The 26,655-nt window shown below is 40.3% G+C and overlaps 1 protein-coding gene across 5 annotated transcripts; it reads left to right on the plus strand.

The window, feature by feature from the left end:
- The first annotated feature begins 89 nt into the window (after positions 1-89).
- MRPL30 (mitochondrial ribosomal protein L30) lies at positions 90-24,436 on the plus strand. 5 transcript variants are annotated; one of them, XM_024743798.1, is made up of 6 exons: positions 90-175; positions 4,830-4,907; positions 6,323-6,403; positions 15,263-15,409; positions 15,618-15,691; positions 15,770-15,953. In XM_024743798.1, the coding sequence occupies exons 2-6, from the start codon at positions 4,857-4,859 to the stop codon at positions 15,900-15,902; spliced, it is 486 nt and encodes a 161-aa protein (XP_024599566.1). In that variant the 5' UTR covers positions 90-175; positions 4,830-4,856; the 3' UTR covers positions 15,903-15,953. The 5 variants fall into 5 exon arrangements, 3 of the variants coding, with proteins under 3 accessions (XP_024599566.1, XP_024599568.1, XP_024599569.1); XM_024743800.1 differs by lacking the exon at positions 90-175 and adding an exon at positions 190-315; XM_024743801.1 differs by lacking the exon at positions 90-175 and adding an exon at positions 323-469.
- The last annotated feature ends 2,219 nt before the right edge of the window (positions 24,437-26,655 follow it).

A 26,655-nucleotide genomic window follows, 5' to 3' on the forward strand; every position in this document is an offset into this window, starting at 1 on the left:
AATGCGCCTGCGCTCTCTTTTTATGATGCCTGAGTGGGAGGGACTCGGCCGGAACTAAAATGCCAGGGTGTGTGCACTGTGAAGGCCGGATTTGAGTGTGGCACTGTGGGTCCTTTCTTTGTTCCGGTTCCCCTGAGTGGTGAGCTTCAGGCTGAAAGACGTTTAGGAATTGCTGGTGAGTAGGGAATGAGTGGCCGGAAGTAGTGCATTTTTGCCAGGAGTACATATCTGGGAACCCTAGGCAGATGCGGATTGATTCTCTCCATTCGATTCTGTGTTTACGGGTCACAGTAACCTGAATGGAACTACGTCCAGGTACTGTCCCTCGGGCTCCCGAAAAGCCACTGGCCGGCTGGATCCCGTTTCCCAGTTCGTGGAATCCCGGGACGCGGCATGTGGAGCCCCGCCTGCTGGAGCTCGAGGACAGAGCTCGCCTCGGCTGGGCAGTCTAGGGGGAAAGGGAATTCAAGTATGTTTTAACATTTTCTGTGCTTCTGCTTTATGCATAACTTCGGCTTTCCTCTGGGGTCAGCCTAACTTGAATTGTTGATGGAGATACAAAATTGCCTAATTTAAAAATTGCCGCATTTTAGAACGGAAATCCTCTGAAGTTGGCAGTTAAAATATTTACCGTTTTACTAAAAGCCGTGATTTTGCAACAGCGTTTTGATCGCCACCTACCCAGAGCTGCTTTTTCCGCGGTTTTTTGTTTAGTTTTGTTTATTCCAAGAGGCACTTCGGAACGCCTGCCTAGAAGGCATTAGGAGTTCAAGAGACATTTCTTGCCTTCAGAGATGTCGATTTATTGAAAGGGAAATCCTATGTTCTGCATTTTCAGTAGTGTCCCCCCCCCCGTTTACCATTATGTCTCTTTAGAAAAGGAATTAGTTTTTTTTAAACAACAGTTACACATATGGTCATTGTAAAAGAGCAACAACAAACCTATCAGACATTACGGGGGTGTGGGACGTCGGGGAGGGGCGGAAATAGCCCTGGTAGCCAGCTCTCCTCTCCCTGGGTATGCTAACGTTTCTCTGATAGCCTTCCAGAGTTTTTCTCTGTTTACACACACATTCACAGACATCTTTTTTTTTTTTTAATTAATGGAAATGGGATCAAACTTCTCATATGGTGCATTTATTTTCCTGCTTTTGTGTCTTTGCAAGAGAAACTTAATTGTACCGTGAAAGACAGTATAATTGCTTCAAGGTCCAAGAGTTATGTGCCTAATTATTGAGAATAACCTTTATTGAAACTTACAACTTTTGACTGTCACACATTCTGAAGTATGTAAATGACACTTCATTCATTCAGCAAAACTTAACTGAGTGGCTGCTACATGGCAGTGATGCTTTAGGTAGATGCTTGGGATCCATCTGTGAATAGACAGAGCAAGCCTAAAACAAAAGAAAATTTTAAAATCTTTGTGCTTGTGGAACCAACATGCTGTTGGGTGGGAACAGACAATAAACCACAAACCTAACAAAAAATTTAAGTATGTTAGAAGATGTTAAATGCTATGGAAAGAAAATCAAGGAGAGTAAGAGAGATTGGGAGTGCTGACAATTGTAGTGTGGGTCAAAATGTTAAATAATGGAATCAGGATAGAACTCATTGAGAAGATGAGAATTAGGCCAGAAATTGAAGGATGTAAGAGAGTTAACTATGTGGATATCAGGGGCATTCCAGGAGAGGGAACAGCCAGTCAGGGGAGTATACCTGCATGGCAGGTTCCAGGACCTGCAATGGGGCCAGTGTGTGTAGCGATTGACCAAGAGTATGGAGGTGGTGTCCTCAAGGCGGGGGTTTAGCACTGGCTGTCACTCTGATTGAAATGGAGAGGCTTTGGAGCTTTTTAGTCTTGTAATAAATAAACTTTTAATTTTGGAATAACTAGATTTATGGAAACGTTATGAAAATAGTATGGAGTTCCTACATACCCCTCACACCAAGTTTCCCCTTTTACTAATACCTTACATTAGTATGGTACATTCATTATAATTGATGAGCCAATATTGATATGTTATCAACTAAAGGTCATGCTTCATTCAGATTTTGTTAGTTTTTACCTGATGTCCTTTTACTGTTCCAGAATACCATCCAAGATACCACATTGTGTTTAGTTGTCAAATGCTCCTCCTGACTATGACAGTTTGACTGTGACTTTCCTTGGCTTTGATGACCTTGACAGTTTCGAGGCAGTCAGGTATTTGAGGAGGTACTGGTCAAGTATTTTGTACAATGTCCTTCAATTGGAGTTTGTCTGATATTTTTCTGTTAGAGAAGTGTTAGGGGTTTTTGGAAGGAAGACATAGAGGTGAAGTGCCATTCTCATTCCATCATATCAAGGATACATGCTATCAACTTGACTTTTATCACAATTGATGTTAATCTTGATCACCTCGATGACATAGTGTTTGTTAGGTTCCTCTGATGTAACGGTATTTTCCCCCCTTTCTGTGCTATATTCTGGTAGCAAGTGTTTAAGCATAGCCCATGCCTCAGGGTTGATAGCTTTACTCCACCTCTTTGAGAGGGGAGTGTCTACATAAATTATTTGAAATTCTTCTGTAAGGGAGATTTGTTTCTTCTCCCTCATTAATTAATTTATTCATCTATTTATATCAGTATGGACTCATGGTTAGTTTATGTTTTGGATTATAAGCCAATACTTTGTACTTATTTTGTTGCTCATATTATTTCAGCTGTAGCCACTGGGAGCTCTTTCATTTGGCTTCTGGTCCCTTTGACATACCCCCATCATTTTGATTTTTTGAGTAGTTCCTTTCTAGCACTAGGTGCTCCAGACTCATCATTATATACTCCCTGCTACAGCCATATAATCAGCCATTCCTCCAAGGAGTCCTGGTTCTTTTTTTTAGAGAATGCCATTAGAAACTAAGATCTGGGCACTGGGCATGCTCATCGCTACTGGGATGCCATTGCCTTTAGGTCCTCTTGGCTAACAGCTAACCCATGTGTGTATATGTATCTATAATTATTTCTATATCCATCATATCTATATTAAGCTAAACATGAGTTCCAACACTAATCCTCTGTCACTGGATCACATGGATCATTGTAGCCTTCCTCTCTGGCCTGTGTGTAACCTCCTACTCTGATAATGAGAAACCTGGCTCATTGGAAGGTTTTCAGCGGAGGAGTTGACATTATCTGATTTCGGACTTAATGAGATGATTGCTGCTGTGGAGTAAAAGACCTTGGGGAAGTTAGAATAGAAGCAGGAAGGCCAGTTAGGAGGCTGTTGTTGAAATCTAAGTGATAAGAGAAAGATTTAACAAAGAGTGAAGCTAAATAAATTGGGTTAGTACCTAACGCTTAACTTGGGAGGAATGAGTATGGTAGAGAAAATAATTTAGCATTGTCTATTTGATGGGAGGGCCGGAGGATTAAGCGTCTCTTCTAAAGAAGCCTTGATACAAAGGATCTAAACAACCAGCCAAGCAAACTGGATGATGTGAACTAGAAATTGCTCTGCTGTATTGTAATGTTTGAGGTCTGAAGTCCGAATGGCAGTTATGAAATTCTGATGTACTTCTGAATTCTGAATTGAGCGGACCATGGATCTAACCCATTAACTGATTCAGACATTCATCAACAAACACTGGGTGCCTGCTGTCCATCAGATGGTGTGCCAGATGCTGAGAGTAGAAGATGAACAAGACAAAATTCTTGTTTTCAGGGCGTAAGGATATAGTAGTTAACTCTTCTAAAACTGATACGTAATTAGTTTTGAGAGACTGGTTCGGTTGCTGAGACTTTCTGAAGTCAGGCCCTTCTAATGGGACATCTCGCATTGATTCCAGTAGCTTCACTGCTTTGTCCACACCACAGGAAAGACCTGCAGAGCTCGAGTGAGCCAGAATCTGGTGGGCACTGAAATACAGTACTTGCCCTATTTTGGCATGTTAGGGTATTCTTATTATAGCTTTGTAATAATTTAATGATATTATAATAGTAAAAACTACCATTTATTGAGGGCTTCTTATGTGCCAAGTACTGTTTTAGGTGTTTTCAGAGTAATTCATTTGCAAGATAGGTATTATTTTTTTTTCTGTTCTTTGGGGGGATAAATTGAAACGTACAAATTAAGTAACCTGTCCAAAATATACATGTAGTTCATGAACTTAATCTTTCTGCATTCAGTTTAAGTCTGTAGGCTATAATTGTTTTGTGTCTAAATAAACATGACCTTTAGTTTATAAATGCAATGCATGTTAGTTAAGAATAGTCTAAAAATATAAATAAGCAAAAAAAACATTCTGCTTTATTTAACAGAAGGGTGTTATGACTTAGTGAAAATATGCTGGACTAGGTATTAGGAGGTTTGGGTTCCAGACCATATACTCTCTTGAAAGCTGAATGCCCTTCGGTAAATGATTGAACTCTCTGGGATTCATTTTCCTCATAAATAAAGTAAGAGCGTTGTCAGTCCTAATTAGCAGTTTGGATTTCTTCAGTCCCTTCCAGCTCTTTAATTTTTTTTTTTTGATTCTATAGCAAAGCATTCTTTATATCTGCCTTCGCTGTTGAAGATTTTTTAAATGATAGTAACCTCCATTGCCTATTTTTGTTGAATCAGCCTAGGGTGTAATTTAACTCTTTGGTGAAAATGGGATATGGTTAATGTATAATTACTTCCTATGGTTTTCTTGAACTCTCCATAAAACATCTATTGTAACTTAATTCTTGTCCTTAGTGTATTGAAACAATCAAGATTTTGCTCTTAAACTTCATCCAGTTTTTCAGTTTGAGCTATCCATTTCTAAGACATACCTGACCACAGATCTGTTTTCTACTTCTCACAGCCCCTAAGGAGAACAGTCACCACACTCATGGCAGGGATTTTGCGCTCAATAGTTCAGAGGCCCCCAGGCAGACTACAAGTAAGTATTTCTTTTCAAGAATGATCTTTTTTTTTTCCTATTCCTTAAGAACTTTTTCTCTCTTTTCTAATTAACAAAACATACAGGCAAATTAAAATCTTAAGTTTCTTTATATATATATATACTTTTTTAATGTTGAACGTTAATTTTATGTGGTTTATCTGCTGTTTTATCCCTAAAGATCTGAAATCACAAAAGACCTTTTTCTGGAGAAAATGCTGGTAAAAAATGGCTAGTGTTGATTCCCCATGGCCCACCTTAATCTTTTGAAAGTTTTAGATTTTTTCTTTCCTTCAGTTATGAAGAGTCCATTTTCAGTAATAGAAAATTAGAAAAATGTAGAAAAGCAGAAAGAAGAGAAACAGTTTCCCAGAGGCCATTAATGTTTGTACTTTCATGTATTTCCTTCCAGTCTTTCTTTTAGAAATTTCAGTGGTGCGGCCTAATCTATTCATGAGGTCCAGAGTCTAGATAGGACCTGCTGCTGCCTTTAGATAATAACAATACCAGGTGCTTTACACACTTACCTTAACCTCAGATTAATCCTGGGTGGTAAGTATTATTTCCTTTTTATAGCTGAGGAAACCGACCCTCTGAGAGGATAAGTATCTCATATGTCACAGCTGGTAAGTACAGAGCAGGATTAGAGGCCCAATGTTCCTGGTATGTCAAAGCCCATGTCCTTCACCAGTCTCCCCCTAACCCCCAATTCCCTCCTGCTTATTCTCCCATTGTTTATACCATCTCTGCAGGACAGGGAGGGCATGAAGGAAATGATTATTTTCCACCCAGAGGAGTTTCCTGGTATGAAGGATTAGCAGTGAATCCTTTTTCTTCTGCAGCCTGAGAGAAACACGACTGGAAGATTGTAGAAAGGGAACAAGAGACAGGAAACAGGAGTTGATGGCATTCTTGGCACTAGAAAGAAAACTGGAAACTCATTTTGGCTTTCTTTTACACTGTATTGCTGAAGCTGAATTATCGTATGTTGTCTAGAGCACACTGACAAACTACAACCTACAAGCCAAATTCAGCCCACCACCTATTTTGGTAAAAGTTTTATTGAAACATAGCCACACCGATTTGTTTACATATTGTCAACAACTGCTTTCGCCCTGCTGTGGCAGAGCTGAGACTTGGCTGCAGAAACTGTGTAGCCCCAGAGCTGGAAATATTCACTCTCTGGTTCTTTACAGAAAAATATTGCCAACTGCTGGTCTAGAAGTTTATATTTAATGTGTTTTTTCTTCGTGTTAGTGGTAAGATGAGATGTATTCATTCAGCTAGGGGGCTGAGATAAATGTTTAATAATTACAGGTTAGGTGAGAACAGATTTTGTCACCTAAAAATTGGTAGATTATGATTTCTGCACTAGATAGAGTTCTAAAAATCACATGTTTTATGGCATATTTTAGATGGTGACAAAAGGTGTGGAGCCCCTTGTTTGTACAGATTGGATTCGTCACAAATTTACAAAGTCAAGAATTCCAGATAAAGTAAGTTTTTACGTTACTGTTTTTGAAAAACATGTTACTGTTACCGGGTCCAAGCTCATTCTGCTCACCGCAGGGCAGGCCAGTAAACCGGGAGATGTGGTGTTGAGGCAAGGAATAGCGACTCTTATTTGGAAAGCCGGCAGACCGAGAAGATGGCGAACTAGTGTACCCAAAAACCATCTTATTGGGGTCAGGATGCCAGTTTCTTTTATAGAACAGACAGGGGGAGGAGGTGAGGAAGTAAAGTAAAAAGGCCATTTGTCTTGCAAAATCTCCTCTCTCGGCCTGCATGGGGAAGGGATGTGTTAATTTCTTCTTTTCTGTAGCCATTCACAGGTGGTCGGGGTCAGAATGTCTGTCTGTGAGCTGAACAAAGGCCTTTTAGTTTAACAGGCAGAGGGGCAGGGTTCCTTGTGGCAGGCCATTATCTATGCTTGCAGCTATAACAAAAGTGACGAAAAGCAAAGGTTAAAGTAAAAGAAACAGAACCAACGTGGAGTCAGAATTCTCTCTTCCCTGTTACGTTATGTTTTGAAGGTACCGATTTTTGTAATATTGAAAACTTTCATGTTAAATTATTTGCGGGTATAGGTAGAAGTGTAGAGTTTAAAATATAGGATTTATGTGGGAGGGATAAATTGGAAGATTGGGGTTGACATATACACACTACTCTATATAAAATAGATAACTAATAAGAACCTACTGCATAACACAGGGAACTCTACTTAATACTCTATAATGGCCTATATGGGAAAAGAATCTAAAAAAAGAGGTGGCTATATGTATATGTTAACTGATTCACTTTGCTGTGCACGTGATATTAACACAACATTGTAAATCAACTGTACTCCAATAAAAAGTTTAAAAATAAAAAAAATTTTTTTTAATTAAACATAGTAGGATTTATGTAAATGATTATTTAAAATAAATATGGGCCACTGACCTTTTAAGTACTGGGTTTTGGTCTCAGAATCTGTTTATTCCTGCTTATGGCTTTTTCCCTTGATACTTTGTGTTTTCATATCACCATTGTCCTGAGAAAACAGTGTTTCTTCCTTCTGCTCAGACTGTCTGTGTGGCTCTTGGTTTTCACTTTCTCTATCAGCCATTGCTAATTTGGATCTTCTTCTCTGCTGGATTTGTGTCTACCTATGATTCTTTTAGAAAACACTGACTAAGCCCTCAGTAGATTTCTGTTTTATTTTGATTTCTCCAGTTTTTTTGTACTGTGGTAAAATACATGCAACATAAAATTTAAACATTTTTAAGTGTACATTTCAGTGGTATTAAGTACATTCATATTGTCATGTGACCATCACAGCCACCATCTCCAGAATGCTTCATCTTGCAAAACTGGACCTCTGTACTCATTAAACAGTAACTCCTCATACCTTCTCCCCCTAGTCCCTGGTAACCACCATTCTCCACTGATTTTTTTAAAAGCTAAAATAGTATTACCATTGACTATTTAGATACCTTTAATGTGCTTGATGTTCTTTTATCAGAAATCTCTTTTTTTTCAAGTCATGGTCCACAACTGCATTCTCTTATATGTTTTCATGTTTCTTAGACTGTAAACTTCTGGAAGAAATGATAGATACAGATGTTAGCGTTTGTTTAAAATGTGGGGGGAGTGATTTTGATCACTGGTTGTAGTGAGCATGAAAACTTTTAAACTTTATAGAAATGACCCTGAGATTTGCATCTCCAGCCCTTTGCCTATCTTCTGAACTTACTCCTATATTCTCCTGTAGTTTCTAGACCTTGCTGCTTAGATAACCTGTAGGTATTTCAAGTTATCCAAAATTAGACTCATTGTCTTACAAATGAGGTTGTCCTCCAGACAACCAAACTAAAAGAGGGTGCTTGTCCTCTATTAGTGATGTCAGTTAATGCTACCATCCTCTCTACCTGATTTCCCAGACTAGAAAGCTCTAAGTCAATCTCAACCCTATCTTCTCCCTCACCCACCACAAATCCATCTATTTTATTACCTAAAGTCCCCACATCAGCCTCTTTCTGTTACAGCTGCTGTAATTCAGACTCTTAAACCATGGCTCTAAGTGCTTCCTGAGTTTCCTTGTATCTGTCTCCACCTCCAGTTCATTTGAAAAAGTTTTCTTTCTGAATCTATTTTTGAAATGTCATTTTGCTTCAAACCTCCAATAACCTTATATCCATTCTGGGAATCTCTAAAGACTAAGCATAGTTAAGCTTAGTTTAACTTCTCGCCCTGCATTGCTTTTCCTATTTTTTTGTACCTTAGTCACACAGAACCACTTACTTTTCCTGAATATTTCGTGCTCCTCACACCATTTCTTTACTTCTTCTCTCCTTTTCTTTGGTGCACCTACCCCATCAAAATTTCTAGAAAAATACCCTTCATCCTACCCACCTGGAGGCAAATACTGCTAACACCCTCCACATACTTTTCTGTTACATATTTTTGAAGATGTGCATCATCTTTTCTATAATGCTTCTCCAGCTGCTTTCAGCATTTAGCAAAGGAATGTGAACCCTCTGTGGATACTTAATGATTGAATAATATCCTTTGTGATTAAAGTACCATCTTTTATTTTGGCCTTCCTCAGTCTGATTCCCCAGAGGTATGACTCTTGACCTAATGCTTTTGACACCTTTATACAAATAAGGATAAATAAATATATATATATATATACACATATATATATAAAATACACACACATGTATATATAATTGTTAGAATCATATTTAGAATTTAGGGGAGAGACCTTCAAGATGGTGGAGGAGTAACACGTGGAGATCATCCTCCCCACAAATACATCAGAAATACATCTACATGTGGAACAACTCCTACAGAACACCTACTGAACGCTGGCAGAAGACCTCAGACTTCCCAAAAGGCAAGAAACTCCCCACATAACTGGCCGGGTGGCTGACAGGGCCTTCGTGCTCTGGCCAGGTGTCAGGCCTGTACCTCTGAGTTGGGAGAGCCAAGTTCAGGACATTGGTCCACCAGAGACCTCCCGGCTCCATGTAATATCAAGCGGCGAGAGCTCTCCCAGAGATCTCTGTCTCAAACCTAACACCCAGCTCCACTCAACGACCAGCAAGCTACAGTGCTGGACACCCTATGCCAAATAACTAGCAAGACAGGAACACAACTGCACCCATTAGCAGAGAGGCTGCCTAAAATCATAATAAGGTCACAGACACCCCAAAACACACCACCACACATGGTCCTGCCCTCCAGAAAGACAAGATCCAGCCTCATCCACCAGAACACAGGCAACAGTCCCCTCCACCAGGAAGCCTACACAACCCACTGAACCAACCTTAGCCACTGGGGGCAGACACCAAAAACAAAGGGGACTACTAACCTGTAGCCTGCAAAAAGGAGACCCCAAACACAGTAAGTTAAGCAAAATTAGAAGACAGAGAAACACACAGCAGATGAAGGAGCAAGGTGAAAACCCACCAGACCAAACAAATGAAGAGGAAATAGGCAGTTTGCCTGAAAAAGAATTCAGAGTAATGATAGTAAAGATGATCCAAAATCTTGGAAGTAGAATAGAGAAAATACAAGAAACATTTAACAAGGACCTGGAAGAACTAAAGAGCAAACAAACAAGATGAACAGCACAATAAATGAAATTAAAAATTCTCTAGAAGGAATCAATAGCACAATAACTGAGGCAGAAGAACAGATAAGTGACCTCGAAGATAAAATAGTGGAAATAACTACTGCAGAGCAGAATAAAGAAAAAAGGATGAAAAGAATTGAGGACAGTCTCAGAGACCTCTGGGACAACAGTAAACTCACCAACATTCAAATTATAGGGGTCCCAGAAGAACAAGAGAAAAAGAAAGGGACTGAGAAAATATTTGAGGAGATTATAGTTGAAAACTTCCCTAATATGGGAAAGGAAATAGTCAATCAACTCTAGGAAGCATAAAGGGTCCCATACAGGATAAATCCACGGAGAAACACACCAAGACACAAATTAATCAAAATATCAAAAATTAAATACAAAGAAAAAAAAAGCAAGGGAAAAACAACAATTAACATACAAGGGAATCCCCATAAGGTTAACAGCTGATCTTTCAGCAGAGACTCTGCAAGCCAGAAGGGACTGGCAGGACATATTTAAAGTGATGAAAGGGAAAAACCTACAACCAAAATTATTCTATCCAGCAAGGATCTCATTAAGATTCGACAGAGAAAGCCTTTACAGACAAGCAAAAGCTAAGAGAATTCAGCACTACCAAACCAGCTTTACAGCAAATGCTAAAGGAACTTACCTAGGCAGGAAACACAAGAAAAGAAAAAGACTTACAATAACAAACCCCAAACAATTAAGAAAATGGGAATAGGAACATACATATCGATAACTATCTTACATGTAAATGGATTAAATGCTCCAACCAAAAGACACAGACTGGCTGAATGGTTACAGAAACAAGACCTGTATATATGCTGTCTACAAGAGACCCACTTGAGACCTAGGGACACATACAGACTGAAATTGAGGGGATGGAAAAAGATATACCATGCAAATGGAAATCAAAAGAAAGCTGGAGTAGCAATTCTCATATCAGACAAAATAGACTTTAAAATAAAGACTATTATAAGAGACAAAGAAGAACACTACATAATGATCAACGGATCAATCCAAGAAGAAGATATAACAAGTGTAAATATTTATGCACCCAACATAGGAGCACCTCAATACATAAAGCAAATAGTAACAGCCATAAAAGGGGAAATCAACAGTAACACAATCATAGTAGGGGACTTTAACACCCCACTTTCACCAATGGACAGATCATCCAAAATGAAAATAAATAAGAAAACACAAGCTTTAAATGATACATTAAATAAGATGGACTTAGTTGATATTTATAGGACATTCCATCCAAAAACAACAGAATACACTTTCTTCTCAAGTGCTCATGGCACATTCTCCAGGATAGATCATATATTGGGTCACAAATCAAGCCTTGGTAAATTTAAGAAAATTGAAATTGTATCAGTATCTTTTCTGACCACAAAGCTTTGAGACTAGATATCAATTACAAGAAGAAATCTAAAAAATACGAACACTTGGAAGCTAAACATTACACTACTTAATAACCAAGAGATCACTGAAGAAATTAAAGAGGAAATCAAAAAATACCTAGAAACAAATGATAATGAAAACACGACCCAAAACCTATGGGATGCAGCAAAAGAGGTTCTAAGAGGGAAGTTTATAGCAATACAATCCTACCTCAAGAAACAAGAAACATCTCAAATAAACAACCTAACCTTACACATAAAGCAATTGGAGAAAGAAGAACCAAAAAACCCCAAAGTTAGCAGAAGAAAAGAAATCATAAAGATCAGATCAGAAATAAATGAAAAAGAAATGAAGGAACAGTAGCAAATGTCAGTAAAACTAAAAGCTGGTTCTTTGAGAAGATAAACAAAATTGATTAACCATTAGCCAGACTCATCAAGAAAAAAAGGGAGAAGACTCAAATCAACAGAATTAGAAATGAAAAAGAAGTAACAACTGACACTGCAGAAATACAAAGGATCATGAGAGATTGCTACAAGCAACTCTATGCCAGTAAAATGGACAACCTGGAAGAAATGGACAAATTCTTAGAAATGCACAACCTTCCAAGACTGAACCAGGAAGAAATAGAAAATATGAACAGACCAACCACAGTAATGAAATTGAAACTGTGATTAAAAATCTTCCAACAAACAAAAGTCCAGGACCAGATGGCTTCACAGGTGAATTCTATCAAACATTTAGAGAAGAGCTAACACCTATCCTTCTCAAGCTCTTCCAAAAGTTGTGGAGGAAGGAACATTCCCAAATTCATTCCATGAGGCCACCATCACCCTGATACCAAAACCAGACAAAGATACTACAAAAAAAGAAAATTAAAGACCAATATCACTGATGAACATAGATGCAAAAATCCTCAACAAAATACTAGCAAACAGAATCCAACAGTACATTAAAAAGATCATACACCATGATCAAGTGGGGTTTATCCCGGGAATGCAAGAATTCTTCCATATATGCAAATCAACCAATGTGATACACCATATTAACTAATTGAAGGATAAAGATCATATGATCATCTCAATAGATGCAGAAAAAGCTTTTGACAAAATTCAGCACCTGTTTATGATAAAAATCCTCCAGTAAGTAGGCACAGAGGGAACTTACCTCAACATAATAAAGGCCATATATGACAAGCCCACAGAGCAGCCAAAGCAGTCTTGAGAAAGAAAAACGGAGCTGGAGGAATCAGGCTCCTGGGCCTCAGACTATACTACAAAGCTACATAATCAAGACAATATGGTACTGGCACAAAAACAGAAATATAGATCAACGGCACAGGATAGGAAGCCCAGAGATAAACCCACACACATACGGTCACCTTATTTTTGATAAAGGAGGCGAGACTATACAATGGAGAAAAGACAGCCTCTTCAATAAGTGGTGCTGGGAAAACTGGACAGCTACATGTAAAAGAATGAAACTAGAATACTCCCTAATACCATATACAAAAATAAACTCAAAATGGATTAAAGACCTAAATGTAAGGCCAGACACTATAAAACTCTTACAGGAAAACATAGACAGAACACTCTATGACATAAATCACAGCAAGATCCTTTTTGACCCAGCTCCTAGAGAAATGGACATAAAAACAAAACTAAACAAATAGGACCTAATGAAACTTAAAAGCTTTTGCACAGCAAAGGAAAATATAAACAAGATGAAAAGGCAACCCTCAGAATGGGAGAAAATACTTGCAAATGAAGCAGCTGACAAAGGATTAATCTCCAAAATATACAAGCAGCTCATGCAGCGCAATATCAAAAAACAATCCAATCCAAAAATGGGCAGAAGACCTAAATAGACCAAAGAAGATATACAGATTGCCAACACACACATGAAAGAATGCTCAGCATCACTAATCATTAGAGAAATGCAAATCAAAACTACAATGAGGTATCACCTCACACCAGTCAGAATGGCCATCATCAAAAAATCTACAAACAATAAATGCTGGAGAGGGTGTGGAGGAAAGGGAACCCTCTTGCACTGTTGGTGGGAATGTAAATTGATACAGTCACTGTGCAGAACAGTGTGGAGGTTCCTTAAAAAACTACAAATAGAATTACCATATGATCCAGCAATCCCACTACTGGGCATATAACCTGAGAAAACCATAATTCAAAAAGAGTCATGTACCAAAATGTTCATTGCAGCTCTATTTAAAATAGCCAGGACATTGACACAACCTAAGTGTCCATCAATAGGTGAATGGATAAAGAAGATGTGGCACATATATACAATGGAATATTACTCAGCCATGAAAAGAAACGAAATTGAGTTATTTGTAGTGAGGTGGATGGACCTAGAGACTGTCATGCAGAGTGAAGGAAGTCAGAAAGAGATAAACAAATACCGTATGCTAACACATATATATGGAATCTAAAAAGAAAAAAGGTTTTGAAGAACCTAGGGGCAGGACAGGAATAACTACGCAGACATAGAGAATGGACTTGAAGATGCGGGGATGGGGAGGGGTAAGCTGAGATGAAGTGAGTGGCATGGACATATATACACTACCAAATTTAAAATAGAGAGCTAGTGGGAAGCAGCTGCATAGCACAGGGAGATCAGCTTGGTGCTTTGTGACCACCTAGATGGGTGGGATAAGGAGGGTGGGAGGGAGACGCAAGAGGGAAGAGATATGGGGATATATGTATAGGTGATTCACTTTCTTATAAAGCAGAAACTAACACACCATTGTAAAGCAGTTATACTCCAATAAAGATGTGAAAAACAAAAAAATAGAATTTAGGATCATATTCTTAGAATTAGTAGTTACAGAATATATCATATATACACACTCATCATGGTGTAGATGAAACAAATACAAGATCCTGTTACACAGTGGTGTGGAAATTTGGTTTTTTTGCTCAATATATTATGATCACCCTTCAATGTTAGTACTTACAAAGATAGTAAACTTTATTTGTTTTAACGGTAGCATTATAGCCAGTAGGATTCATCATAATTTATTTGCATCATATCTTATTTAGTTATATTATTTTTAGTTTTATTTAGAATGTATGCCTCATAATTTATTTAGCTATTCTCTTGAGGAATATAGATGTGACCTTTAAAATTTTCAGTATTGGGCTTCCCTGGTGACGCAGTGGTTGAGAGTCCGCCTGCCGATGCAGGGGACACGGGTTTGTGCCCCGGTCCGGGAAGATCCCACGTGCTGCAGAGGGGCTGGGCTCGTGAGCCATGGCCGCTGAGCCTGCACGTCCAGAGCCTGTGCTCCGCAACGGGAGAGGCCACAACAGTGAGAGGCCTGCGTACCGCAAAAAAAAAAATTTCAGTATTACAAATAGTGTTGTACATACATCCTTATTCGGGGTTGCAGTGAATACGTACTTTTTATAATACTCATGTGTTATTGTAAGTTTTTGTTTGTCCCCCTACTTGAATGGGGGAGGGGATGCAGCCCAGGCCCAGCTCATATAATGCAACATATTCTCTTGACATTTGAACTCTTTAGTGTCATCTGGTTGCTCCTGCTTTTCTCTTAATAAAAGCAAAACAAAACAAACCCTTGCCTGTGTGGTATTTTTCTTAGAGTATGAAATTCTTAGATTCCATCTATCTGAGTAATCAGACTGGTAGAAATGTTCAATTTGAGGGTGAGGATTATAGAACTATTAGGGATGAAATCATTATATAGTTGTTTGAAGTTTTTTTAAGGAAAAAAAAATAAAAGAGGCACATAGAAGGTGTGTAAATTGAAAATATACCGTTTATAATTCTTCCTTTCCAGGTTTTTCAACCTTCACCTGAAGATCATGAAAAATATGGTGGGGATCCACAGCAGCCTCATAAACTGCATATTGTTACCAGAATAAAAAGTACAAAAAGACGTCCGTATTGGGAGAAAGATATAATAAAGATGCTTGGGTTACAAAAAGTACGTAACTGTTTTAGTCATCTTTAGTGTTGTTTAAATTTGCTTTAAATTTTTCACTTTTAAAACTTTTGTTTGAATGTATGATTTCACGTAATATACTTGGAAGTTTGATTTAGACAGAGTGAGCCTACAGCTTAACCTTTTCCTGTAACATGGGACCATCTGTGCTTTTGAAATTGATCCATAACATTTTTTCCTTTGTTTGTAGGCACATACTCCTCAAGTTCACAAGAATATCCCTTCCGTGAATGCAAAACTGAAAGTGGTTAAACATTTGATAAGGTTTGTTGTTTGTTATTCCAGCAGTTTCTTAAAACGTGTTACCTAGTATAACTCTAAAAGCATTCCCTTATGTCACAGAATCAAGCCCCTGAAGCTGCCACAAGGTCTCCCAAGAGAGGAGGACATGTCCAGCACGTGCCTCAAGAGCACTGGAGAGCTGGTGGTGGGGTGGCTTCAGAACCCCACGGACCAGGAAGTGAATAAGTCCTGATGGCCTCGCGGCTTCAGAGTAAAAAGCGCAAGTCATTTCTATTTCAAGATGGTGAGAAAGTGTTCTCATTAAAATATGTCTTAAATTCTAGTCATTTTCACTGGCTAAACATGGTGTGATTCTTCCTTGGTGTAGGCTTGGAGGTTTTAGTGCTATTAATTGGTTTAATTCTGTCCCCTTTCCCTCCAGTAGTTTCACTGGAAAATGGGTAAGGATGGCAATGTTTGAACATGTGGGTTCAGATGTCACCTTAGCAATCGTCGTTAACTTTTTTAAAAAATTGTTTTCTCATTTAATTGAATGCAACACATTCTATGAGTGGCCCTTTGAGTGAAGAGTGTGTTATGTGTTGGAGAAATCCAGAGCTGACCAGAATGTGGTCCCTGCCCTGAAGGAGCTTAGTCTGTTCCCCTGGAGAACAGAGATTCAGCCAGAAGCATTAGACACTGGGTGCAGCTGGACCGGCTGCTCTGTGCTGTGGTGTCTATAAATACGTATGTGGACTTGGCTTCATTTTATCCTTAAATTTAATACCCAAAATAGTATCTGTTTTCTAATTATAAATCTCATTTGCCCTAAACTTTATTGATGTTCCTTGAATTCCTAGAAATCTCTGCCAACAGTTGATGTTGCTATTTAAAAGAAAAAAGAGAAGGGAAAAATCATTTAGGGAAAGTTGTTTTATTTCCTTTTATTCTATTTCAGATACCTGGAGTGGTGGGGAGAAGTAAGAATTTTAAGAGAGGTTCAGTACCGGGAAATTCTGTGGCAGCTAACTGAAGTTGGTGCTGAGGACTCAGAATTCTAGTTGCCCTTTATTTTCCTTGTCTCGTAAAATTTGACTCAGGCAGCAGTGACATTGGCATACTCACTGCCTATGGTCCCAGCATCTGTCCTGTCATAGAGTTTTGGCATCAAGTAGAAGTGCTGTGTGAAGTGAAGCCAGATATCATTAATGAATAAGCTTCAGGGTAATCACACTTTCAATTCCACAATTATTGAATATCCAGTATATGTACGGCCTGGAGAGGATATAAAGCAGAAGGACACTGACTTCGAAGGGCTGGGTCTAACTGGAGAGAGACCTGTATGCCTCAACAGAAGCTGTCCTTGCTGGAGTTGGATTGAGGCCAGCTGTATAAATATTGATAAAAGCAGCCCCTGCTAATGTTTTTCTGCCTCTTTTACTAGGCTAATATTAATGTTTAAAATGGGGAAAAGACCATTGGTTAATTTTTACCCAAAGAGTCTAATAAAGTTTTGGTAAGTAATTTTAACCTCTGCTGCTCATGACTAGAGGAAAATATCTGAATGATAAGTTGGATATTTAGAAATGAAATTGCCCAGAAGAGGAAAAGCCTGTAGGGAGATGAGCATAGGCTAGAGCATTTGTTTTCTGTTGTCACGTAACGTATTACCAGAGTCTCAGCCGCTTAAAACCACACATGCTCATCACCCTGCTGTTTCTCTCGGTCAGGACTCTGGGCACAGCTTAGCCCGCTAATCTGCTTAGGGTCTCACAAGGCTTCAAAAAAGGCATCAGCCAAAGCTGGGTTCTCCTCAGATCCTTGACAGGGCAGGTATCTGCTTCCAAGCTCTCCCAGGTTGTTGGCAGAAGTCATTTCCTTGTGGTTATAAAATTCATGGCAAGTTGCTTCTTCAAAACCAACACTGGAGTGAGAGACTTTAGCAAGATGGGTGCTACCCTCTTAGGTAATCATATAAATGCAGTGGCCTAGATTCTGTCTCCTCTGTTGCATTCCATTGGTTGGAAGCAAGTCACAGGTCCAGCTCACACTCAAGGAAGAGGGGAATTCCACAAAGGTGTGACCACCAGGGGACAGGATCAGGGAGGCCTCTGTAAAGTCGACCTGCCAAACCCAGTCAGTCCATCCTTAAGTTGCACCCAGGGGAATCCCCAGAATGGTACTCCTTTGCCTCCCATCATTTCAAACCTTACAGGGACTTCTTCTGTCCTGTCTTTGTGTCTCAGAGAATTGCTCTATTTCAGAAGGTTTTTCTGGCCACTCCTTGGTGACCATTGGCCTTTGGTCAGGCTCAGGGGAGACAAAAGTTACCCAAGCACTCTTTTTAAGGGCCATTCCAGTTCTCAAGGTCTTCTCAATCTAAATGGTGCCTCTTTCAGGCCAAACACATATTATATTCATCTTTTCTTGTTAACAGTACTAACTAGTATGCTTATCATTGTGTCACAGTTTCGCCAAGGACAATTTGGAATTGCACTGGCCATTTTAGGGGACTTTTGACACGAGCAAGATTGTATGTTTGGGAGGTACTTTAGAACAAAAAAGAACAAAAAGTGAAGAAACCTCCATGAAAACACTATTTGTCTTGTTTTTCTTTAAAAAAAAAGACCATTTAATTTAATATAGAGAATATTTAATATCCTCTCCTTCCTTTCTATACTTTGAGGAGTATTAAGTAGTGGCTTTTTGATCACACAGCTTGATAAAAATATCAAGGGTCCAAGTTACTGTCTACACCATCTGTCGCTCTCTTTTTATGTATATGTGTCAAAATCTGTTTTATACATTTAAACTTTTCTCAGCTTTAAGACCTTGGTAAACAATTAATTAAAACTGGAAGTCTGGACAGTTTCTAAATAAGAAACTGATACAAAACATTAGTCACTAAATAAAACTTTTACCCTTATTTCTCAGAATGGCAATCCATTAACAAATGATGAAAATGCCTTTGAATAATATTATTTATGTTTCTTTTTCCCTCAAAATTATTAAAATGATATGAAATGAGTGCTCATGGAGAAAAAAATAGCCAAACAATTCATTTTCTGTTCTCTAATTTTCTTAATTTTCTGGAGAAAAGAAAAATAGTTGATCACTTCAAGAGAATATAAACAGTTAATTATACCAGGCACAGTAATTACAGAGAAATACAAATATGTATTTAACATAATGGATATGATTTTCTGCTTATTAACATGGTAAATTTAGTGATATGTACATTTTGTATTTAATATACTGATAAATTATGTTTTAAATCTATAGGTATTCAATATAAGCTTTAAATGTCTTAAATATATTTACACATGCCTAAATACTTGCATAAAACATATTAGTAATTACTACAATCTGTGCATGAATAATGTAAAATAAAAGTAAAAATAGAATTTAGGTAAACTAAGGTATTTTTCATCAAATTATTTCCTATTTTGGGGTACTTATCACATATCTTGTCTTCTATAAAAACTAGTCTTGGGCTTCCCTGGTGGCGCAGTGGTTGAGAGTCCGCCTGCCGATGCAGGGGACACGGGTTCGTGCCCCGGTCCGGGAAGATCCCACATGCCGCAGAGCGGCTGGGCCTGTGGGCCATGGCCGCTGAGCCTGCGCGTCCGGAGACTGTGCTCCACAACGGGAGAGGCCACAGCAGCGAGAGGAATTTTGCCTTTCCCAAAATCATACCTAGATTCAAAATAATAAAACTGTTAGGATGAATTTTATGCCTGCACTATCTGTGGATTTTCTAAAGTGGCCATTCGATGGCATAAATAAAGATTCGCTGTTAACCACATAAAAGTAAGGGCAATAGGAATGATTGTCCAAAGGTTCTCCAAACTTCAATTCTATTGCGAGAATTTTTGTCTACCAAGCTTATTTTCCTATAATTAATTAATTAATTTACACTTTGGCTGCGTTGGGTCTTCGTTGCTGCACGCGGCCTTTCTCCAGGTGCAGCGAGCAGGGGCTACTCTTCGTTGTGGTGTGTGGGCTTCTCATTGCGGTGGCTTCTCTTGTTGTGGAGCACGGGCTCTAGTCGCACGGGCTTCAGTAGTTGTGGCACATGTGCTCAGTAGTTGTGGGTCACGGGCTCTAGAGTGCAGGCTCAGGAGTTGTGGTGCACGGGCTTAGTTGCTCCGTGGCATGTGGGATCTTCCGGGACCAGGGCTTGAAGCCATGTCCCCTGCATTGGCAGGCAGATTCTTAACCACTGCGCCACCAGGGAAGTCCCTACCAAACTTACTGTTAAAACAATCCTGACAAATTAAAAAAGGAGTTGATCTTCCTAGGTTAGTTATATATAAGTAAGGTCTATTAAATATATTTCAATGAATATGTTTTTCAAGTTAAAAGAAACATAGTCCTTGGACACAAAGACTGGTACAATAAAACTATCTTCCAAATGTTTCCTCCGTTGTTCTGGATTCACAGATCCTCCCCTTGCCCCACCCCCTTTCCTTTTATTATAAATCTGAACAGGCACTAGGGAACTGCTTCAGTTAAATGGAAATCACCAGAGGCCCTTTGCTTATTTCAGTCTTTCTTTAGCTCCAGTAGCCAAAACATACATATATATACCCATCTTGTCTAAGAACCACAGCAGTGACAACAAAAGTGTGAAAACTTCAGCTGGTTTAGTTCTAGGGTCTCCACTCATTTTAATGGTTTCCCATGCTGTGCTGTGTAGATTCTTCCATTGACAGTAAGCTCTCAGCGTCTTTCAGCTAGTCACCTAACCTAGGAAGTACTGGTGCTTTTCCGTCACGCATCACTGCCCCTTTCTAAACCCAGCCACCTCCTTCCCTCTCCCACAAAGGAACAGCCCATAATTGCTTGCCTCAGGGAACTATGTATACCCTGCACTGACCTTCTGAAGACTCCCTTGGATAACTCTGATTTAATTGTGTATGTAGATTATTCATACTTAGAAAGTAAAATTAAAAGTATCATCAGGCTCAAATTTACCCTTGAATTATAAGCTTTTCTCAAAAACTGTGTCCATTCAATGCCCTCTCCCAGATCTGCCAAATCACAAAAGTAAATATACTGATAGGATAGGTAGATGATTTGGAGATAGTCCATGACATTGAAATGCTTTAGAAATAAATGCCCATCACAGGACCCCCTATAACATTGACAGTGAATTACAGAGCTTTGACATGCTTTTCTATATGTAAGGAGGTGACCGTGATAAAAAGTGAAATTTAGCAAATATTGTGATATTAAAAATATCAAAAAGTAGTGATATTACCCATAAAGCAGAGAAAAATTGGCAAGAGTATTGAACCAGCATTAGTAGGGTAATTTTAAAGATACCACTGAGGATTTTTCCACTGTACATCCTACCTGCCAACAACACGATCCTGACAAGATTCTGACAAGACTGGACAGGATGCTCAAGGCCCCTTTGAACACCTTGATTTCCTCTAAGCTGGTGGAGGGTGGTTTGTACTTCTTGCTGCATTTATGAACTACAGGGCAAGCACAACTGTGGATATTAGGATAAACAAAAAACCCATCTGATTCTCTAAAAGACCCAGCTGGATTCTGGGACATGCTTTCATTGCCTGGGTTTTATAATCTGGGACCCTGGCTTTAAGTCTTGTCACAAGACTCATGATCCTTTTGCTTCTGGTCATTGCCTGTGTTACAGTTGCTCAGTGTATCCTGTCCAAAAACTTAAATGCAGCGTTGGCACATCAGATGACTCAACAACTTATCCTACAACTGGCCCTAGTCCAACGAAGACTATGCCCTCTGGACATCCTCCTGGTCTTAACTGACAAAATCTTGACCAGTGAAAATCTGGACGTCGTGGATTGATGCCTTGTGGTCTGACTTTGTCTGCCCTTGGCTGAAGAGGGCCATTAGAGAAGAGCAGCTATGATAGCCAGGAGCTGGCCTGGAAAGCCTCCGTGTGTCTAGGAGCCGGCCCAGCACTGACAGGTGTTTCCTATTGAACGTAAGCAATTTCACAGGTCACCAACATCAGATGAAGCTGCTCTGTAACTGATGGATCAAGGCGAAAACAAGCTCACTGCGTAATCACATCCGAGTGCAGACGAAAACACAAGCATTGTTCAAGCTGGAAAAATGAGGCATATATCCCCTCTTCTGGGTAATGTGGGGCCTTGCTGCTTCTCATCACACAGCTTTAGCCTCGCTTCACTCCTCTCACCTTCTAGATGAGATTCATGAAGACACCAATCATAGAGCCGCCTCTCTTTTCCTGACAGCATCCAATCCAGAGCAAACCATGCTTCTTTGAACACTCATCAAAATCATCTAATAAGAGCCCAGATCCTTTAAAGTCCTTCCCAAAGGACTTTTCCTGAGATGCAATAAAGGGAACTTATCCAGCTCCAGGTGTGTCTGGTGGTCTGTGGCCAGCCTGCACTCCCGATACTAATTCTTGTGGCTCTCGGGTCTAAGCTGCTAAGGATCATTCTACTCAGCCTCGACCTCCTTAGAGTATCTCTTTGCTCCTTCCTTCACCACAGGTAACCCAGTCTTCTGTTTTCCCAGCCTGGAGAGCTTGCCAGAAGAAAACTCAAGTGGATTTGTTATAAAGCAGAAACTAACACACCATTGTAAAGCAATTATACTCCAATAAAGATGTAAAAAAAAAAAAACAAGTGGCGCCAGTCCTGCTTTCTCTTCTGTGCAGGAGGTCCATCACTTCCCTGCTTGCTGTGTTCCTTTTTCCCAGGAAGGCTGGTACAATTCCAGGGCCTCAGGACAGCTTGGCCTGACATGTCAGGGGAATCTCTAGGGAAGAGAATGTGGGATAAAGCCTTGGTGAGAAATGGGGTGCAGGAAACAGGACAGGAGAAACCGTCAGGTGCCGCTACCCCTGCCAGGACACCTTGCCCCTGTTCCGCCCTAACTGAGGCTTGTACCCTGTCTCCTGCAGCCCCAGGGAGTTCCGGGCAAGCTCCTTGATAAGGGCAACTGTCAGCAACTGTGTGTCGTTATCCTGGCTGTGAGGTGTTTTCATATATGTACATACAGGTTGTCTTCCAAAGCTGGCATTCTGCTATATGGGGAGCTTGGAGAAGATACTGCATCCTCTGTGCCCACTTCAGCATTCACGGTCCTCTTTCTGAGCCCCCATAACCCCAGCCTCCACCTTCTCAGAGGGCACTACAAGGTCTCCCAGCCTCTGCTGGAGTGCCTTCCACAGGCCCGTTTCCCTTCACTGCAGCCGTCCAGGCTCCGGGCAGGTCTCCCTCCTCACCATCGGGCCCTGCCCCCCACCACACTTTTCCACCGCATCACTGGCTCTTGTTCTGCCGCTAGGGCAGTCTCTGCCAAGGCCCCTCCATTCTCACTGGCATTCCCACCCCCACAGCTGGCCTTACCACTTTGCTCCGGAGTCCCCTGGCCCCTGTGTCCTCATACTTGTCACTTGTCCTCTTTCACTCCCACTCATCCCCACCGGCTTCTTCGTCTTGGCTACCGGGGTCTTCTCTGTCCTTAGACCCACCTCCTCCCCACTTCCCCCTTGTTCACCATCAACGTTGGGCTTCTTTCTGACACCAGAGCCCTTCTGGCCCCTGGACCACAGTCCTAGTGGACCATCTCCCCAGCTCCCACCAGAGCACGCTCTTTTTCCCCAACTAGACACCACTTTGTCTCTGGGGGTCTATTCTGTAACCCCACGTTCATAACAGCATTATTTAACAATAGCCAAGACATGGAAACAACCTAAGTGTCTATCAATGGATGAATGGATAAACCAAATGTAGCATAGATATACATATATATATACATACATTATATATATATTCAATATATATATATTATTCAGCCATAAAAAGAAGGAAATTCTGTCATTTCCAACACCATGAATGGACCTTGACAGCATTTTGCTAAGTGAAATAAGTCAGACCAAGACTAATACTATATGATCTCACTCATATGTGGAATCTAAAAAGAAACGTCATGGAAAAAGAGACCAGATTTGTTGTTACCATAGACAAGAGGTGGGGGAGTGGGAATGGGATGAAAGGGGTCAAAAGGCCTAAACTTCCAGTTGTAAGACAAGTACTAGGGAAGTAATGTACAATGTGATGGCTATAGTTAACGCTGCTGTTGATGTATTTTGAAAGTTGGTAAGAAAGTAGATCCTAAAAATTCTCATCACGTTAAATTCTTTTCTGTGTGTGTGCATCCGTATGAGATCATGGATGTTAAATAAACTTTTTAATCATTCTACAGTGTGTGTAAGTCAAATCATGCTGTACACCTTAAACATACAGTGTTGTATGTCAATTGTATCTTAATAAAACTGGAAAAAAAAACAACTAAAATGAATAAAAGGAAAAAAGAAATGCAGTCATCGAATTAAGGCCTTGAGTCTTCAGGAATACTCAGGGAAGGGGCAGCTGTTCAGAAAAGTTACCTCCAAGCCACTCTCTGCTCTCCTCAGGTTATCAGTTCAGTCTGATGGGGGAGGCAAGTGGGAAAGTGATGGTTCTCAGGGAGCAACAGCCTGTCTGGAGCACAGAGGGAGGTGGTGCCCCAGGGAGGGAGCTGGGATTGGGTAGAAGAGGTGCAGGGCAGAGGCCCTGAAAGAGGGGACCTGGAAAGGCACATTTTGCCCACTTAAAACTTGCCACAGAGTATGAGTTGGGATCATTTTCGTGCTATAAAATAAAACAGTCCCTTAACCTCCTGTGATGTTTTACAGCCAAAATCCAACAGCCAACTGAACCAGCCTGCACGGCTTTGCTGTCCTACCTGCATCAGCCCGAATCCAAATCCGTTTCCTGTATCTCCCCAGGCATCTCTGAGCACCCGCCCAGCATGGCTCTCCCAGGAGGTGATGGCCGCAATGGTTATTGAGTCCACACAAAACCATTTCCCAGCTTCTTGGATGCTGGCTTTGTTGACTAACATCCTTCGAAGATCCTTTGCTTCAGTCTTTTCGGAGGCAGTGACCCCTGAGGACAGGAGAAGAGAGAGGGTGCTGTCTCCAAAATGGAGCTTGCATACCCAAGGGAGAGAACGTGGTACACTGGGGTGAGGGAAATAAGTACTGGAAATTCTGTTTCCATTTGTTTTCTCATCGAATCCTTCAAATTTATATTTTTGTAATATTTCATAATGTTTGTAAAATATCAGGATACAGGAAATTTGTAAAATGAACAAATATATTCGGGTATCCTTAAAAAATTCTTCACTAGTAGTGATGTGTAATTAAGAAAGTTTTGATGGATGTGCTCTATGTCATCTGTTTTAAAGAGCCCATCTGCATGAGGGCACTGAAGGAAACATACTGTCACCATTACTAGCAATAAAAACAATGATAGCTACTGTTTCTGGGCACTGAATCAGTTGCTTTATATTTATTTCCTCATTCAGTTCCCATGATAAAAGTTCAGTATGTTTTCTTCAGAGTCACCACCCTGGGAAGGATCCTACTTAGTCCACCAGGTTGGAAATTCTTCCTCTGGGCCAGTGTGGTGTCCATCTGAGTTAAATCAGGCTCATTAAACCTCTACATTTGAATGAAAACAACCTTGCCCAGGTTAATCACCTGGTTCTTTGTGCGTTAGCTTTTTGCAACATGTGACTCCAAAGAACTTTTGGGGGTTTCCAGATATCACATCTACCTTCACAGGTAATCTGCCTTCATGGGTGATAATTTAAAATTGGTTCCTAGGCAATTCCAAAAGAAGAATGTTTTGAATTATGCTGGTAACTTCCAGGGCGACTGATCGAAGGAGTTGGGGGAGGACAAGGTTTCTTTGGGTTTATAAGCTGTTGTATTTTACATTTCAGAATTAGCCACAACATTATACATGTCTGAAACTGAGTAGGCCTTTGTTTTACATACAAAATGAAGGAGGCGTACGAGGGAAGAAAAGATTCAGAGAAAGAAATAATTTCCAACCAACGTTTGATTGATCCCTTGCGTTACTGCAGACATTTAATCAGTCATGTACGTACCTTATGGGGTCAACTAGAAATTGTGAGGGCAGAGGTGGGAATTGGGGAATCCATGATGCAGACATAACACTGTTACTACACACATAGGACATCACGGGGATTAAGGGCACATGCTACAGAGCCCGGCATCCCTGGGTTCAAACCCTAGTACTGGCTGTGGGAACTTGGCAAGTAATTTAATTTTGCTGTGTCTTATCCATTTTCTCATCCATTAATTGAGGATGATAATAGCACTTTTATCATGGGAATTAAATGAAATAAATGTAAAGCAACTGATGCAGTACCCAAAGATAGTAGCTATCACTGTTTTTATTGCTAGTAATGGTGATAGTATGTTTCCTTCAGAAATAAACACAGTCACTTAACCTTTTTATACCATTTGACCTCTGCCCCTAGCATATTAAGGCCCAGGCTATCAGTGAATCCAGGCTGCTGGGGTGAACCTTGGACTGGCCCCTACTTTTGCCAAAGTGTTGAGGAAGGCAATGAATTTTAAGATTCCTTGACGTCCTAGTTTGGGAAGTAGGCCTCCTTACTCTCCAGACTATTAGCACCTGGGAGGCAGACGACACCTGCTAGCACTGGGCTTGCCCCCAGAGTAGGGCTCAATTCCTGAGCAATTATGCAATTGAATTAGATCCAGAACCCTGCCACGTCCGTAAGAATTTGATCTCACGGGAAAGACCTGATTTGAAAATTTTGCGAAGTGGACTCGTATCTGTGAGCTGACTTGGGGTGTCCGGTGCCTAAAATGTTTATACCCCTGTGCAAACACGACAGTTACTATTCACACCTGAGGTCATTTTTCCCTCTTTGGGAGGTTATCACTGATGCTCCCTTAATCTCGAACTTGTGTAGATCACCGAAACACCCATCCAGTTCCCTCCTTCTCAAACACCAGCTGAAAATTAGGCAGAGAAATGAGAGTGTGTGTTGGCCGGGGCAGAGTTGCTCTCCTCAGGGCCGAAATTGCCTACTGGGAATTCCGGCAAAGTGGTCACATGGAGGTTTCTGGACCCAGCTCCAGGCCCCCACATTGC

Source organism: Neophocaena asiaeorientalis, unplaced genomic scaffold (genome assembly GCF_003031525.2).
Source record: "Neophocaena asiaeorientalis asiaeorientalis breed wild unplaced genomic scaffold, Neophocaena_asiaeorientalis_V1.1 scaffold114, whole genome shotgun sequence".
Classification (NCBI taxonomy): Eukaryota; Metazoa; Chordata; class Mammalia; order Artiodactyla; family Phocoenidae; genus Neophocaena; species Neophocaena asiaeorientalis.